The sequence below is a fragment of the Grammomys surdaster genome, unplaced genomic scaffold, assembly GCF_004785775.1.
Source record: "Grammomys surdaster isolate TR1022 unplaced genomic scaffold, NIH_TR_1.0 126131, whole genome shotgun sequence".
NCBI lineage: Eukaryota > Metazoa > Chordata > Mammalia > Rodentia > Muridae > Grammomys > Grammomys surdaster.
In genome coordinates this window covers 1,562,609-1,578,251 of record NW_021620939.1, presented here as the reverse complement: position 1 = coordinate 1,578,251, position 15,643 = coordinate 1,562,609, and the positions used below count along the sequence as shown (strand labels likewise).

General features: G+C 44.4%; 1 protein-coding gene across 1 annotated transcript in view; it reads left to right on the top strand.

Annotated features, from left to right (window-relative positions):
• Window positions 1-10,755: 10,755 nt before the first annotated feature.
• The window catches only part of LOC114611927 (inhibitor of carbonic anhydrase), a 38,456-nt gene continuing 33,568 nt past the window's right edge, over window positions 10,756-15,643 (top strand). Inside the window, exon 1 of the mRNA XM_028756757.1 lies at window positions 10,756-10,902. Coding sequence (XP_028612590.1) covers window positions 10,860-10,902 — 43 coding nt within the window. The 5' untranslated portion in view covers window positions 10,756-10,859. The remainder of the gene's footprint in view (window positions 10,903-15,643) is intronic.

Below are 15,643 nucleotides of genomic sequence, written 5' to 3'. Positions count from 1 at the left end.
TATTAGAGGTGAGGGGCTGAGGATGTAGCTCAGTTGGTAGAGCACTTGCCTAGCATACACAAGTCCCTGGGTTCCATCTCCAGCGCCATATACCACTGGCTGTATCCTAGCTAAGCAGGAGGTATCCTGGGATACATGAGACCCTGCAGTGCCTCAAAGAAATTATTAGAGCTGAGAAAAAGAAGCCACAGTTCATGGCTAAAATGCACTTCTGTCCTGAAGCTGTCATCATATCAGTAGAACACTTGATAGGACACCAAGGACTGAGGAGAGTCAGGGCAGGAACTGAAGTAGAGGCCGGGGACAACCAGGCTTACATACATGGCTTGCCCAGCCTGCTTTCTTAGACCTCTTAGGACACTTTCCCAAGAGTGACATCACCCAAAATGGGCTGGGCCCTCCCACATTAATCACTAATCAAGAAAATGCCCTTCAGAACAGTCTACAGGCAATCTGATAAATGACCATGATATATGTTTATACATTTAACACAGTATATTTTTACTTTAATTCTATGTGTGTTTGTGCATATGAATGTAATGCCCATAGAAGCCAGGAGGTGGCGTTGGATCTCCAGAGCTGGAGTTAACAGGCAGACGCTGCCTAACAAGGGTACTAGAAACAAAACTTGGGTCCTCTGGAAGAGTAACAAATGCTCTTGACCACTGAGTCACCTCTGCAGCCCTGCCACACCATACTTTTTATTGGGGTGTGTGTTATGTATGTTTGTTCACATGTGTGCAGGTTCACATATGTGCTCAAGCATATGAAAGCCAGGTGCCAGCCCCAGCTGTTGTTCCTCAGATGTCACCCAACTTGATTGTTTTCTTTTTTAGTTGAAAAGGGTTCATTTGTTTTACTTAGAGGGGCTTATGTTTAAATTCCCAGCATTCCAAATGAATCTGTATAAATCTGAGTGAGCTGAGCAAACAGCCTCTATTGCTACAGAGCTAACATTAAGTGGCCTAGCAGCTATGTAAGCTGATAGCTTCAGCTAGCTGGGAAGTAGAACACAACCTACAGATGGTATGGCCTCCAAGGAGAAGGCTCTGAAGTAGAATGCAAGCATCACATGGGGATTGCTCCTGGCTATGTTTAAGTAGGTTGTGTAAAGACACACACTCAGAAAAAAATGGCTTCTTTGCAATAAATGAAGAATTTTAAAAGCCAAAGATGTAGGGTGTTACATTGTTAGACAAGCAGATTGCATCTAGGCTTTAAGAAGAAGAGAAACCTGAGAGGTTTTTGAATCGTGACCATGAGAGCCTGTGTATGTAGGAAAGATAACCTTGAAGAGTATAGGACTCTTCTGGGCTGAGTGGACCCATCAGATGAGGGGTATCCCCACCCCAGAAACAATGGCCGAAATGTCTGTTGTTTCTGGATTCTGGCAGAGACCATGAAGAAGACCCTTAATGTTGTCTTTACCACCATCATCCTCTCTTTCTCTCCCTCCCCCGCACACACACACTTTGGTTTTCTGTGAAACAGTTTCACTCTATAGCCAGGCTGGCTTGGAACTCATTATGTAGTCCAGGCTGGCCTTGAACTCATGCTGCATCTCCTATCTCAGCTTAGCAAATGCTTGGATTACAGTAATGAGCCATCATGACTTATCCATGCTTCCTCCATGTATTACTTTCCTGTTACCTGAAGGTGACTTACAATGGATCCAAAGAGTCGAAGTCCATAATGGTAGGGGCAATATAGCAGTATCACAGCTGGCCGCTACCTCAGCTGCCACACACGAGACAGAGCAAACTATAAGTAGGCAAGTCATTTTATTCTTAAACTCCAACCCCAGTGATATACTTCATCCAAGTATGACTGCACTGACTTGGGCCAGAAAGTCATTCTTCAGTGACATAGGCCTAAGTGAGAGATGGCCATTAGATGAGAAGATAGAAAATCTGGGGTCGGGAGGTCTCATACAAGCTATGTCTTAGGACAAGCAAGTACAGCATCTCATATACTGTTTCCAGAGAAGAAATGAGACTAAGTCAGCAGAAACTGTCCTAGGAAGGGATGAAGTCCACAGGAAGGTAATCAAACAGTGTTGCACAAGGTGAACATAGGGTATCTCAAGAACATTCCAGACAGAGTACACGGTGACCTTGGACTGATAACCGATAGCCCCACACGTGGGAAGAATTGAGTTCTTAGGGACTGAAGCTACAGATCTCCACCCAAAAGCCCTGGCTCCGGGTCATTACTGGGTCTGCCAAGCATGTTCATTCTCCGTACATCAGAGCCTCAGAAAAAGACTCTTTGGATCTGGCCATCAACAGTGCATCACTTAAACCTCACCATCAGCACCAATGTTTTAGGATTTTTGTTTTGTTTTGATTTGTTTTGTTTTGTTTTGTTTTCCGAGACAGGGTTTCTCTGTGTAGCCCTGGCTGTCCTGGAACTCACTCTGTAGACCAGGCTGGCCTCGAACTCAGAATCTGCCTGCTTCTGCCTCCCAAGTACTGAGATTAAAGGCGTGCGCCACCACTGCCCGGCTGTTTTAGGATTTCTATCTTTGTGGTTAAACACCATGACCAAAAGCAACTTGAAGAAGAAAAGTTTATTTAATATCACAGCTTATAACCCATCATTCATGGCAGGAATTGATGTGGAAGCCACAGAGAGGTACTGCTTTGCTCCTCTGGACTTGCTCAGCCTGTTTTCTTGTAGCACCCAGGACCACCATCCAAAGGGTGACACCACCCCCCATCAAACTGGGCCCTCCCACATCAATCAACAACCAAGAACATGGACCACAAGCCAATTTGGTGAAGGCATTTTCTCAACTGAAGTTCTTTTTTGCCAAATAACTCTGGTTTATCTCAACTTGACCTAAAACTAGCCAGCACCTGCACAACCATCAACTGGGGACAAATTGTTCAAATGCCCAAGACTCTGGGGGTATTTCACAAACAATCCATCACATTCCTTTACACACCTCAGGAAATTTTTATCCAACTGGCAAGTGTTTCTTTGCATGCAGGTATTTTCTGGGCATGAGGAGTCTGCTGCGCTTTGTGTAACAAAGCAGGTGTCTAGAGGATATATGAGCGATGAAAAATAACTGACAGGAAGGTGTATAAAGCCTTTATTTGTGTGCCGCTTGGAGAGGATTTACTGGCTCCTAGAATTTCTCCAAATGGAATTAAGCCTCAGTCTTGGCAGTGGTAACTGACTTGTTAACACATTGTTTGGATACCTTCCTCTTCCTGTCTCATTTACCCCGTTTTTAAGCCTTTGCCAATGAAATTAAGCATTAGAAGGAGGAGGAGCAGAAATTCAGTGTCATCCTGGCCTGTGAAGTGAACTCAAAGGCAGCCTGGGCTTATATGAGACTTAAAAAAAAAAAAGTTTGAATTGTTTTGGGGTCAGGGGGGACCTGAACTAAAACAAAGATTCAAACTCCTTTTATATGATTCCTCCTGGAGGAATGTGAAAAAGAAAAAGAAAAACAACTTTATTCACCCCACAAAGGGGTGAACAAAGTAATTAATGCACCCGAGATAGTTTGGTAAACTTGGGGTAATTTGCAGAAACACAGACAGACCCAAAGGCAGTAGGACCACTGAAGGCCCACCCCACCGTCGTGATGGCTCATGAACACTAGACCTTATTGTCCAACTTGTAGGCAGCTACAAAGAGCCTCTTCCTCTCCAGCAATTGCTGACTGCTTTATATTATCCTCTGGAGGAGCCTTGTGAATCTTGGACATTTTCTGAGCCTCCTAAGTTTCATGAACATCCTACATCTTACAAAAGGAATGTTTCAGTGCAGAGGAAGTAACTACACAGCTGCTTCCATTTCATGACATTGCACTGAACTGGAAAGAGGCTGCCAGCCAGGGATTCCAGTTCTGTTTGTTTGTTTGTTTGTTTGTTTGTTTGTTTTTGGTTGTTTTTGTTGTTGTTTGGTTTGGTTTGGTTGGTTTTTGTTTTTCAAGACAAGGTTTTTCTGTATATCTCTGGCTGTCCTGGAACTCACTCTGTAGACCAGGCTGGCCTCAAACTCAGAGAAATCCACCTGCTTCTGCCCACCAAGTGCTGGGATTAAAGGCGTGCGCCACCAATGCCTCGTGGGATTCCAGTTCTTAAGAGTATAAATTCAGTTAGAAAAGGGAACCGAAAAAGAAAAGAAGACTCTCCCTAGCAGGAACTCTGGATAGTAACAGGAAATGAGAATCCACCTTACATCTAAGTCAGTGGTTCTCAACCTTTCTCATGGCACAGCCCCTTAATACAGCTCAATATGTTGTGATGACCCCAACCACAAAATTATTTCACTGCTACTTCATAAATGTAATTTTGCTACCATTATGAATTGTAATGTAAACATCTGATATGCAGGATATTTGATATTCAACCCCTATGAAAGAGTTGTTGGGCTCCCATAGGGGGTCATGACCCACAGGTTGAGAACCATTGATCTAAGTGAAGGTTATATGACTGAGATAAGGCCAATAGGATACATATAAGAATCATGTTTATCGTTTCTAACTCCACAAGAAGCTCTTGCACCATCTCCCAAAGTTTCCTTATTCTGGATATCCATTTAGACATCAGCACACTGAAGGTTCTTAGAAACCGCACATCAAGAACAGAACTACAAAGAATGACAAAGGGACTAGAGAGGTGGCTCAATAGGTAAGGGTACTTGTTGCCAAGCCTAACCCAAGACCTGTATATTGGAAGGAGAGAACCAACTCTCAAAAGTGTCTATCTACACACACACACACATACACACACACACACACACACAATGTGCACATGCCCACAATTAATTTTTTTTTGGAAGTTAGACTTCTGAGTCTAGATCTGTTGTTGACTGGAAAGATTCCACGCCCATGAACCACTATGGCTGCCATCTGAGCTATAAACATGAGTAAGAAATCAACTGTTCCACTAAACCATCTTGGCTTTGGCAAATCTTATGGCAACATGACCTATTCTGAATTGATTGCTACTTGGGAGTGCATATGTTCAAAAATGATGATCTTAGCTTAATTTAAGCTGGACACCAGAAGGATTTCTGGAGGTTAGATAAAAACCAGTATTCCTCGGGAACTTGTGAAACAGATTGTCCCCTTTAGCGTTAGGGTTAGGGTTAGGGTTAAGGTACGGTTAGGGCTAGGGTGTATTGTTCCTGGGACAAATGCCCAAGACCTCCAAACATGTACAAAAAACCATGAACTGTGGAAGCAGGCGCTCACTTTGACATATTCATTGGTCCTTGGACGTATTACTTCCATACCTTCCTGAATGCAAAATATGTGTCAAATACTACTTATAAGTTTATCATAAATTAATGTTAGGGAAACACTTAGTATAGTGTTCAGTACAGAGTAGCAGCACGTGGCCAAATCTGCACTCTGCTTCCAAAGATCACTCTTAGCACAAAGTCCTGAAAACTGTTTCTTCTTTTAACCTTCTGAATTTTTGTTTTGTTTGATTTGATGTTTGTTTGTTTGGTTGGTTGGTTGGTTAATCGGCTGGATTTCTGTTTGAGTCTCATGTAGCCCAGGCTGGCCTCAAACTTGCTATGTAGCCAAAGCTGCCTTTGAACCCCTGATTCACTTGTCTCCCAAGTGCTGCAATTGTAGACATGATCCACTACCAGGCTTTCTAACTTTCCATCTGGTATCTGACAACCTGAGCCCATGAGATGACTCTAGCACTTTGGATGTTTTTTTCTTTGCTATAGGATTTGTCCCCGGACATGAGACATTTTCAGAGCATGTTCTGCTCAGGTCAGCAGGTACTTTGGCCCTTATGGATTTAGAATGTGTTAGCTTTAGGTGGATCATTAACTCTAGGAGAAACGGTCATCGCTGGACCCTGTGATTTTTGCTTACAGGCCTGCAGCAGAGACTGCTCAGCATACTTTTGGTGCATTTATGTACGTTTATCATCTGTGACTGCAAGTTCTCAAGTGCCTGAGGCAGGAGGGCCACAAGTTCCAAGCCAGACTGAGAGATTTAGAGAGACTCTGTATTAGAATAAAAGGTGATTTTTTTTTAAGAGGTGGACAGACTAAAGACCTAGCTCAGTGGCAGATCTGGTGCCTAGGAAGTTCAAGGCCCTGGTTCCAATCCCCAGTACAGACAACCAAGTAACAGTTACAAGACAGTATGATAAGTGATTTGCTTCAGTAACTTTGAAATATAGATGGTTTTGTGTGTGTATGTGTGATTTATGTATGTGTATGTGTGTGTGCACATACACACAGGACAAGTGAGATGCATGTACTCTTAGAGGACAGAGATCAAGGCTGGCTATCTTCCTCAGAAACTCTCCACCCAATTTTTTTTGAGGCAGTGTCTCTCACTGAACCAGAGGCTCACTGATTCAGGTTGGCCAGGGATCTCTGCCTCCCCAGCTGTGGATTCACAGTCTCCACTATGCCTGGGTTTGCTTATTTTGTTGTTTTGTTTTTCGAGACAGTGTTTCTCTATGTAGCTCTGGCTGTCTTGGGACTCTGTAGATCAGGCTGTCCTTGGACTTAGAGATCTGCCTCCCAAATGCTGTGACTAAAGGTATGTGCCACCATGCCCAGCTGAAGAGAATTGTGTGTTTTCAAATCTCCATTTCCAACTCTCCATGAGGTTGCTGGGAATCCAGTCCTCTGGAAGAGCAGCCAGTGTTCTTAACCTCTGAGCCACCTTTCCAGCCACCATGCCTGGGGTTTTAAGTAGTATGTCAGGAATCTGAACTCAGGTCCTATGCTTGTACAAGAAGCAGTTAACTGACTGAGCCATCTCTCAGCCTCTAGATAAATTTCTTACAAGACAATTCTTTGGCTGAAGTGATGGCTTAGAAGTTAAGAACACTGGTGCTCTTTCAGAGGACTCAGGTTTGATTCCTAGCATCAACAAAGTAGCTAACAGTCATTAGTAACTCCTCTTCCAGGAACAATGGTCCTGGCACACAGTGGTGCATAGACATATAGACAACCAAAACATTTATACATGTACAAATAAGTAAAAGACAATATTTTCCTATACTCTGGTTTGAAATATTAGAAAACATGGATATTTCTATAGATATTAAAATGGTTTTGTTTGTTTGTTTGTTTTCTAAACAAGGTTTCTCTCTGTAGCCCTGGCTGTCCTGGTACTTGCCTTGTAGACCAGGCTGGCCTCAAACTCATAGAGATCTGCCTGCCTCTGCCTCCTGAGTCCTAGAGTTTAAGGTGTGCACCACCACTTCCCAGAAATATAAATAAATCTTAATCTTCTGGGCATGGTACTACACATCTTTAATCTTAGCTACTGGGAAGGAGGCAGGAGGATTATGAATATGAGGCCATCTTGGGCTTCATAGTGAGATCATGTCTTGAAATAAAAATGAAGGACTGAACGAGTATTCTTTGTTGCGGCTCTTGCCTAGCGTGTATGAAGCCCTGTGTTTAATCTCTAGTACTAGAGAGAGGAAGGAGGAGACAAAGGTTAGTGTGTTGTTGAAAACCTTCCTGCAAGGGAAGCTCGAAACTCAGGGGATGTCATTGCCAATTTCTTACACACATTTAAGGAAAAGGAATGTTATTCTTACATAAACTTTTCCAGAGAATAAGAGGTAATATTTCTCAGTTCAAAAGTCACTGTAATGTTAAAGCAAAAGATATAAGGAAATTAGAATAAAGAAAAACTGTGAGATTATTTCACTCTCTTTTAAAATTTTCTTTATTTTTCTCTCTTTTAAAAAGGATGTATTTTATTTTTTACTATGGATTCATATATACCCCATATATGTGTATACATACACACATATATGAGTGCAGGCATCTGTGGAGCAAGAGGGTATCAGGTCCCCCTGGAGCTGGCAGTTGTGAGCCACCTCATATGGCTTCTGGGAATCAAACGCTGCTTCTCTGGAAGATGCTGAGATATCTCTTCACTCCCCAGATTTACTCTCTCAAGAGAATAGATACAGAAAATAACAATAAAGAAAATATTACCAACCCAACAGTATATGGGTAATCTTACATATAATGACCGGATGGGGTTTATTTCAGAAATCTAATAGTGTCTTTACATTTAAAAGTTAATTAGTAGAGAGTTGCATAGACCACTCAAGTGATCAAGAGCACTTGTTGCTCTTGCACAAGGCCAGAGTTCTGTTCTTAGTACCCATACAATGACTCACAACCAGTAGCAACCACAGTTTCAGGGGATCCAACACCCTGTTCTCACTTTCACAGGTAGAAGGCACACATGTAAGCAAAGCACTTATAATACATTAAGTGAAATAAATCTAAAATTCAATTAGCAGGTTAGAGATGTAGTTCAGTGGTGGAATGCTTACCTAGCAAAAATGAGGCCTAGGGTTCAATCTCCATTACAAAGCAAACAAATAAAACTAATTAGAAGTCATATGTGGTTATACACCCCTATATTTCTAGCCCTCAGGAAGCTGAGGCAGGAGGATCACAAGTTTGAGGTCAGCCTAGTTTATAGCAAGACCCTGCCTGTCTCAAAAAACAACAAAACAACAAAACAAACAAACAACACAACAACAAGAAAAAAAACAAAACTAACATTCTGCTAGATAGTTCCCCACATTAACAGAAAAGGCAGGAAAATCAACTTATTATTTTGGTAAATGCAAAAAAATCCAATCCCAGCCATGTTTTTAAGCATGTAAGCAACTCGTGAAAGAAGAAAGATCCTTAGTATTGCTAATAACATCTAAAACCAGAAGGGCAATACACATTTTTTTTGGTAATAACTCTTTTTGGAGCTTCTTGACAGGGTCTTAAGAGTTTCCAAGATCTGTGAGCTGCCTCCATCTACTTCTGGACCAGTCGTTCTGGCAAAGTCTTTTGAAGAAATGCCTGTCTATTTGCACTAAAAGGCATGTACTAGACTATTCCAAAAGTACTTATTGTAGTGAACCAAGCCTGGGGTAAAGAGGGGAAGGGTGCTAAAAATCAGAAAACAAAAACAAAAACCCAAACAACTGGCATTATTCAACAAAAGTTGTAAGAATGCAAACAGAACACTGGAAAGAAACAGATTTAACAAAATGACTCAAGAAAGACAACGGGTTCAAACTCAATGTGCAAAAATTGTGGGATTTTCCCGATTGTGTCTTTTATTTCTTTTCTTTCAGGTTTAATTTACTTTTAATTATTTGTATATCCACATGAGTGTGGGCCCCCACAGAACCAGATTACCTGCAGCTGGAGTCCAGAGGTGTCAGATCCCCCTGTTGCTGGAGTTACAGGTAGTTGTGAGCCATCTGACATGGATGCCAGAATTGAACTCTGGTCCTCTGGAAGAGCAGTACTTGCTCTTAACCACTGAACCATCTCTCCAGCCTTATGTGCTTGTTTTTTGAGTCAGGTCTCTAGCCTAGGCAAGTCTTCCATAAGGTATATAGTTGAAACCTTGAACTCTTTTTTTTTTTTTTTTTTTTTTTTTGGTTTTTCGAGACAGGGTTTCTCTGTGTATCTCTGGCTGTCCGAAACCTTGAACTCTTCTTTTTTTTTTTTTTTTTTTTTTATTGGATGTTTTATTTACATTTCCTATGTTGTCCCCTTACCCCATCCCCCACCCACCCCGGAACCCCCAATCCCCTCACACCTCCTCCTTCTTCTCTGTGGATGTAACCACTATCTATTCCCCCCCCACTCCCACCTCCCCACCCTCAAAACTCCCACCCCCTGGGGCGTCCAGCCTTCATGAGGTCAAGGATCTCATCTTCTATCTGTGCCCAGCAGGGCCCTCCACTCTTATATATTCAGCTAAGGCCCTGGATCCCTCCATAAGTGCTCCCAGGCTGGTGGTTTAGACCCTGGGAGCTGTGAAACCTTGAACTCTTAATCCCATTACAGGCCTGTACTTCCATACCAGGCTGGTTTTTTGTTTTGTTTTCAGATTCTAGCAACGTCTATAAAACGGAATGAAATTTGTATTTCTAGCCACGCTGTCTTTAAGAACAGAAACGGTACCATGATCATCAGAGCGAGAGAGGAAATGTTCTCCGCTCACACAATATGAAACAATATGCCACACTAAGAACTGGTGGACAATCACACACCTCTGCATAGCGAACCGTGCCAGTTTAATCTTCGGTGAAAGAAGGCAGGCTCAGCGCTGTATGATTTCATCTCTGTGGAGTCCTGAAGTGAGCAGACTTCGGTTTCTGTTAGAAGTCCAGGAGGGAGAAGCACTGCGGGGATTCGGCCTCCTGAATGGGGGCTGGCTCTGTGGAAATCTTGGTGATAACTAATTATTACACTGTGCTAGCAGGATTTGTTGTACACCTACTATATTTTAATTCAAAGTTCTTAAAGTCTTATTTAAAATCACCAGATTTTTTCCTAGGCAGAGGTCTCACAGCCTTGTGAACAGGGCTGCAGCTGGGAGGGCGAGAAACTGCCCTCGGGTCAGAGCTGTGCCTGAGCCAGGCCTCGCACAGTTGGGACAACACCGGTGCCTGTGGTGTGGAGTGTGCGTGAGTGAGGGGGTGGGAGAAAAACTATGGGCTGTGTCACCGAAGGGACAGCTCCACTGTGGTCGCAGGATAGTGGGAGGACCTCAGCATGGTCAACTTAGAGTCTTTAGTGAGAAGTGAGAATTCCCAAAAGAAAATTGTGTTAAGGAAGGCTTTCCCTGAGAAGGACCGTTTCCACCCAGGGACTGGGGACAGAGGGAGGATAGTGTCCCTAGCCGCCTGGGTATCTGCTTGGCCAGATAAGGAAGGCATGGAGGGTGTGGCAGTGGCGATCAGCCCGGACTGGGGCTGAAGAACCTTTCCCAGTAGGCAGATTCATCAGTCAACCCTCTGCCTTCTGAGTAAAGTGCACCTAGACCAGGGGAGAGCAACCAGGACACAGTTGTTCCACAGTTGAAAATGAGGCTGGTCATCTACGCTCTGCTATGCTCCGGGACCCTAGGTGAGTGTGCCGAGAGCCAGGCGGGGGGCCGGCCCTCCTGCTTCTCTGGGGAGGGGACCAGATGTCATTTGCTGGCCAGCCACTTCAGGGACCAAATGCTGTGTTTGGACAGACTATGATCCCAGGGAAGAGCAGTCACTCTGGATTGGAATCCACCTGCCAGACACTGCAATCCCCCGGCTGTCCTTTGCCCTCACTAAGGCCGTTTCCGTTGTGAATTGTCTCTGACTCTTTTGCCTGCTTTGGAGACCCTTTTCCTGCCGCTTGGGTCACCTCATCCTGCCTTAATACTAGGGAGGTGCCTAGTCTTTTTGCAGCTTGTTTTGCCGTGTTTGGTTGATATCCTTGGGAGGCCTGCCCTTTTCTGAAGGGAAATGGAGAAGTAAATGAGAGAGAGGAGAGGAAAAAAACAAAAGCAAAAACAAAACAAAAAACCCACAGCTTGTGTTACTGGCTCAGTAGACAAAGGCGCCAAGGCTGCGATTGACACATATGATCTCTGGGACCCTTATGGTAAAAGGAGGGAACCCACCCCTGAAAGCTGTCCTCTGACCTCCACATGTGGCACCCACACAATGTTAACTTTTTTAAAAAGTTATCTTTACCCATGGGAAATGAGCTAACGAGGCTAGAGGCCAGCAGAGTTCCAAGCACATAAACGCGGGAAGCCTTTTCTTGGGTTGGGAGAACCAGCTTCTTCCTCCAGAAAAGAACTTGTGTACTGTGAAGATGTCTTCCTGGCTCAACCATGGTTGGACCTTCCTCCCTTTAGCTTTGTCTGGTCTGAGACCGTGGTAAATAATAACTAGGGTAGGCATCTAACGGGCGGGTGGGCAGGGTAACCAGAGCCCGGCAGAGAACAGCACTGGTACTCAGTATGTGCCTGTCTCTTCTGCCCAGCATTGCCACCTGTAGCCACTCAGGGGTCATTCTTTCTCAGAGTGCAGCTGCCTGGTCTCTTTCAGAATTCCCCTGAACTGAGCCAGTGTTCTTTGTTTTTCTTGCCTCATCTCTGGCAATGTCAGACACTGACCAAAAGTTCATTTTCCCAACAGGCTTCATGTTTACATATCAGAGACTAGAGGCCCCTCTGGGCTTTATTTCTTCATGATCTTTCTCCAGGCTACCAGACCAGGCTGGAGTCTGGGACCTCTGTTCCTCAAAACTCAAGTGTTCTAATCCAACAAGAACACTTGTGGTGTCAAATGACAAAAAAACAAAACCCCTAAGCCACCACCACCAACAACAACAACAAAACCTCAGCCAAAGCAGCTTAAATAGGAAACACATAACAGGAAGAACACATATCCTAAGAACTTGCAAGAGTCAAGAGCCAAGCTAATGGTTTCTTCTGGGGTCCAAGAACTTTCTCTATTCAGTGAGTGAACAGGAGGCCACCAGCAGCCTTTCTCTTCACACTGAAACAGTCACAGCGTGCTCAGACTGCCTCTTCTTGCATCTGTCAGGAGGCCAGTGGTGGAACGCTACTGAGGACCTTGTCCATGTTATCAGACTCCACCTACCCTTCACTTGTTTGTACACGTCCTCTCTTTTTAAAAAATATTTCTATTTGCCAAGCCAGGACAATGATGATGGGCTAGTGATGCCCAGGCAGGGAATGAATTCACCAGAGACAGACGGAAGCAGATTAGAATATTAGCTACACTGTAACACAGCCGGTAGGCAGTAGAAACAGTTTAAACAGAAGCTTTCTAAGAAGCTGGGGGGAGGGGAAGGTGCACGCACGTGTGTGCATGGTGTGTGTGTGTGTGTGTGTGTTCCTATGTAGGCAGTCTGCCAGCAATAGTGGCAGTTGAGGCTTATGGTTAGCAACAGGTTGGTCTTGAAGTTATGATGCTCTTGCTGTAACTCAGAAATGGCTCAACACAACCTACCAGTCCTAAAGTGACAGCTATCATTTTTAGCTAGGGCATGTTATGATGAAGTCTTTGTCACCTGTAGTCCTGTTCAAAGGGAGTAGTGGCTTGCTTTGAGCCCAGTCTGCTTTGAGGCCAAAGCAGCTTTGTTCTGAGACTTGAAGTGACTCAGTAATGTTCCCCCACACTTTTGACACATCGTTTACATACAATAAACGACACTCATTTAAAGGATATATACAGTTCAGCTAACGTGATCTCCACCATAATCAAGATAAAGAACATTTCTAAGTTTTTCAAATCCCCTCATCCTTTCTCAGCCATCCCCACCTCAGCCCCTGTGCACACCATGTCTCTTCTGGGCTCACACATGGAGTATAAGCACACATCCCTGTGGGTTTGGCTTTCCTGTGTTTTACATTTATTTCTTTATTATGTGTGTGTGTGTGTGTGTGTGTGTGTGTGTCTGTGTCTGTGTCTGTGTGTGTGTTTGTGTGTGTGTCTGTGTCTGTGTGTGTGTCTGTCTGTCTGTCTGTATGTACTCTACAGGAGATGACTTTTGGAGTTGTTTTTCTCCTTACATCATAGGGGTTCTGGAGTCAAACTCAGGTCATTAAGTTTAGCAGCAAGTACCCTTACCCACTGCCATCTCAACAGACTGGACCACTGAGTTCTAGTTCTAGTTCTTCTTCTTCTTCTTCTTCCTCTTCCTCTTCCTCTTCCTCTTCCTCTTCCTCTTCTTCCTCCTCTTCCTCTTCCTCTTCCTCTTCTTCCTCCTCTTCCTCCTCCTCTTCCTCCTCCTCCTCCTCTTCTTCCTCTTCCTCCTCCTCCTCCTCTTCCTCCTCCTCCTCCTCCTCTTTCTCTTCCTCCTCCTCTTCTCCTTTTCCTCTTCTTTCTTCTCTTTCTCTCTCTCCTCCTCTTTCCTCCTCTCCCTCCCTCAGTAGATTTGAGTTATTAAGTAAGAAGTAGAATTAAATAAGTAAGTAATTTGGATGCAAGTGTGCAATGCTTAAACCAAAGTGGACCTGAAATTTCTGGGAAAAAAATATTGTCAGTAGCAGAAGCAGCCACTCCCTCCTCCCACCACCACCACCACAGAGGCCTGTTGAAGGAAAGAATTGGGCTTTAGGGAGGGGATAGGGCTGATGGTTACTCTTGGATTTTGGAATGATTTCTATGGCTCTCAGAATCAGGACTCCATAGTGGGTTCAGGTAAGGGTCACAGCCATGAAGTCTTGAGCAGGGATCCCAGTGTGTGCCACAACCTGAGGACTCTGGCTCTGGCCCAAGTGGAAGCAGGAGAGATCACAGGTAAGGGCAGTTCCTATACACAGACAATAAATAGGCACCATTGGGTTCTCACAGGTATTTGAATGACTCATTCCTTGAAACCTCAATTGTGCAGGGCAGTGGTGGCGCACACCTTTAATCCCAGCACTTGGGAGGCAGAGGCAGGCGGATTTCTGTGTTCGAGGCCAGCCTGGTCTACAGAGTGAGTTCCAGGACAGCCAGGGCTACACAGAGAAACCCTGTCTCGAAAAACCAAAAAAAAGAAAAAAAGAAAAGAAAAGAAGCCTCAGTTGCTGCAGACAGTGGGGATAAAGCCCTCAATGATAGAGGGGCTATAATGGTTCCCAGAGGGCCTACTTCACAGAACCGGGTCTCTCTCTCTCTCTCTCTCTCTCTCTCTCTCTCTCTCCCTCCTTCTCTCTTCTTCTCTCCTTCCCTCCCTCCCTCCCTCTCCCTCTCTCCCTCCCCACCACTCTCCCCCTCCTTTGTGTGTGCTGCATTCATACCTGCCTATTTGAAGATGTGTGGGTGCCCGCATGCGAACGCGCACTGTACTTGTGTGAGTTTGTGTGAAGGCTGGGAATTGACATTGGGCCCTGACTCCATCCGTTTTAGTTACTGAAACAGGGTCTCTCATTGAGCCAGGAGCTGATCGAGTCTGCTAGTCTAGCTTTTCCCATTCCGGGCCTCTGCCTCCTGAGTACAGGCAGCTCTTTATCCACTGAGCCTCCTCCACAGTCTCACCGGCTTCTGTCACTTGGCATAGTTGTTTGGAGGTTTATCCAGGAGGCATGTACTGTAAAGACCCAGAAAGAGGACCCCCCAACTCAAGTCCCCGATTAGCGCGCACCCAAGGAGACACGAGAGACTGACTTGATGCAAAATAGCAAAAGGCAGTTTACTAACAAGGGCCCTTGGATTGAAAGTCATCCCACACAGGGGAGAGAATTTCGATGAAGACCCCAGGAAGTTTAGAACTTTTATAGGGGGAGGCACAAGGGGGAAGGGAAAAGCGGGAAATTCTGCCGCGGTTACATATGATTGGATATTTCAAACATCAGCACTTCGCGTAAGCAATCATTTTGACAGGTTGGATGGCCCACTATTTTTGACCATGATGTCTCAGACCTTCTAGGATAAACACCAGGTGGCCCATTACTCACTTGGGCATGTTTAGACTGGTCAAGATATGTCTTTGGTTGTTTCTACATTTCTGGTCACCTCGTCCCTAGAGGGGCTTTGTATTTTTATTATGGCTATTCTCAGCAAGTTCAGCAAGCTGTCCTGTGGTCTTTGCCAAGTTGTTTGTGGTCTCTGCTGAGCTATTTTAATTTTTACCCTTACAAAACCACATTCATTTTTTCAATGGCCAAGCCCTGTCCCACGGTGTGGCTTCACCACCCTTTGTTTCTCTAGCCACTCACTGAGTTGTGCAGGTTGTCTCTAGTGTGAGGCCTTTATGGATAAGGCTGTCATGTACAGTAGTGAGGCCCATCTTTGAGAAGATATGCATTTTCGATTCTTTTGTACAAATATCTAAAATTATTGGGTAATATTAGTAACTATATGTTGAG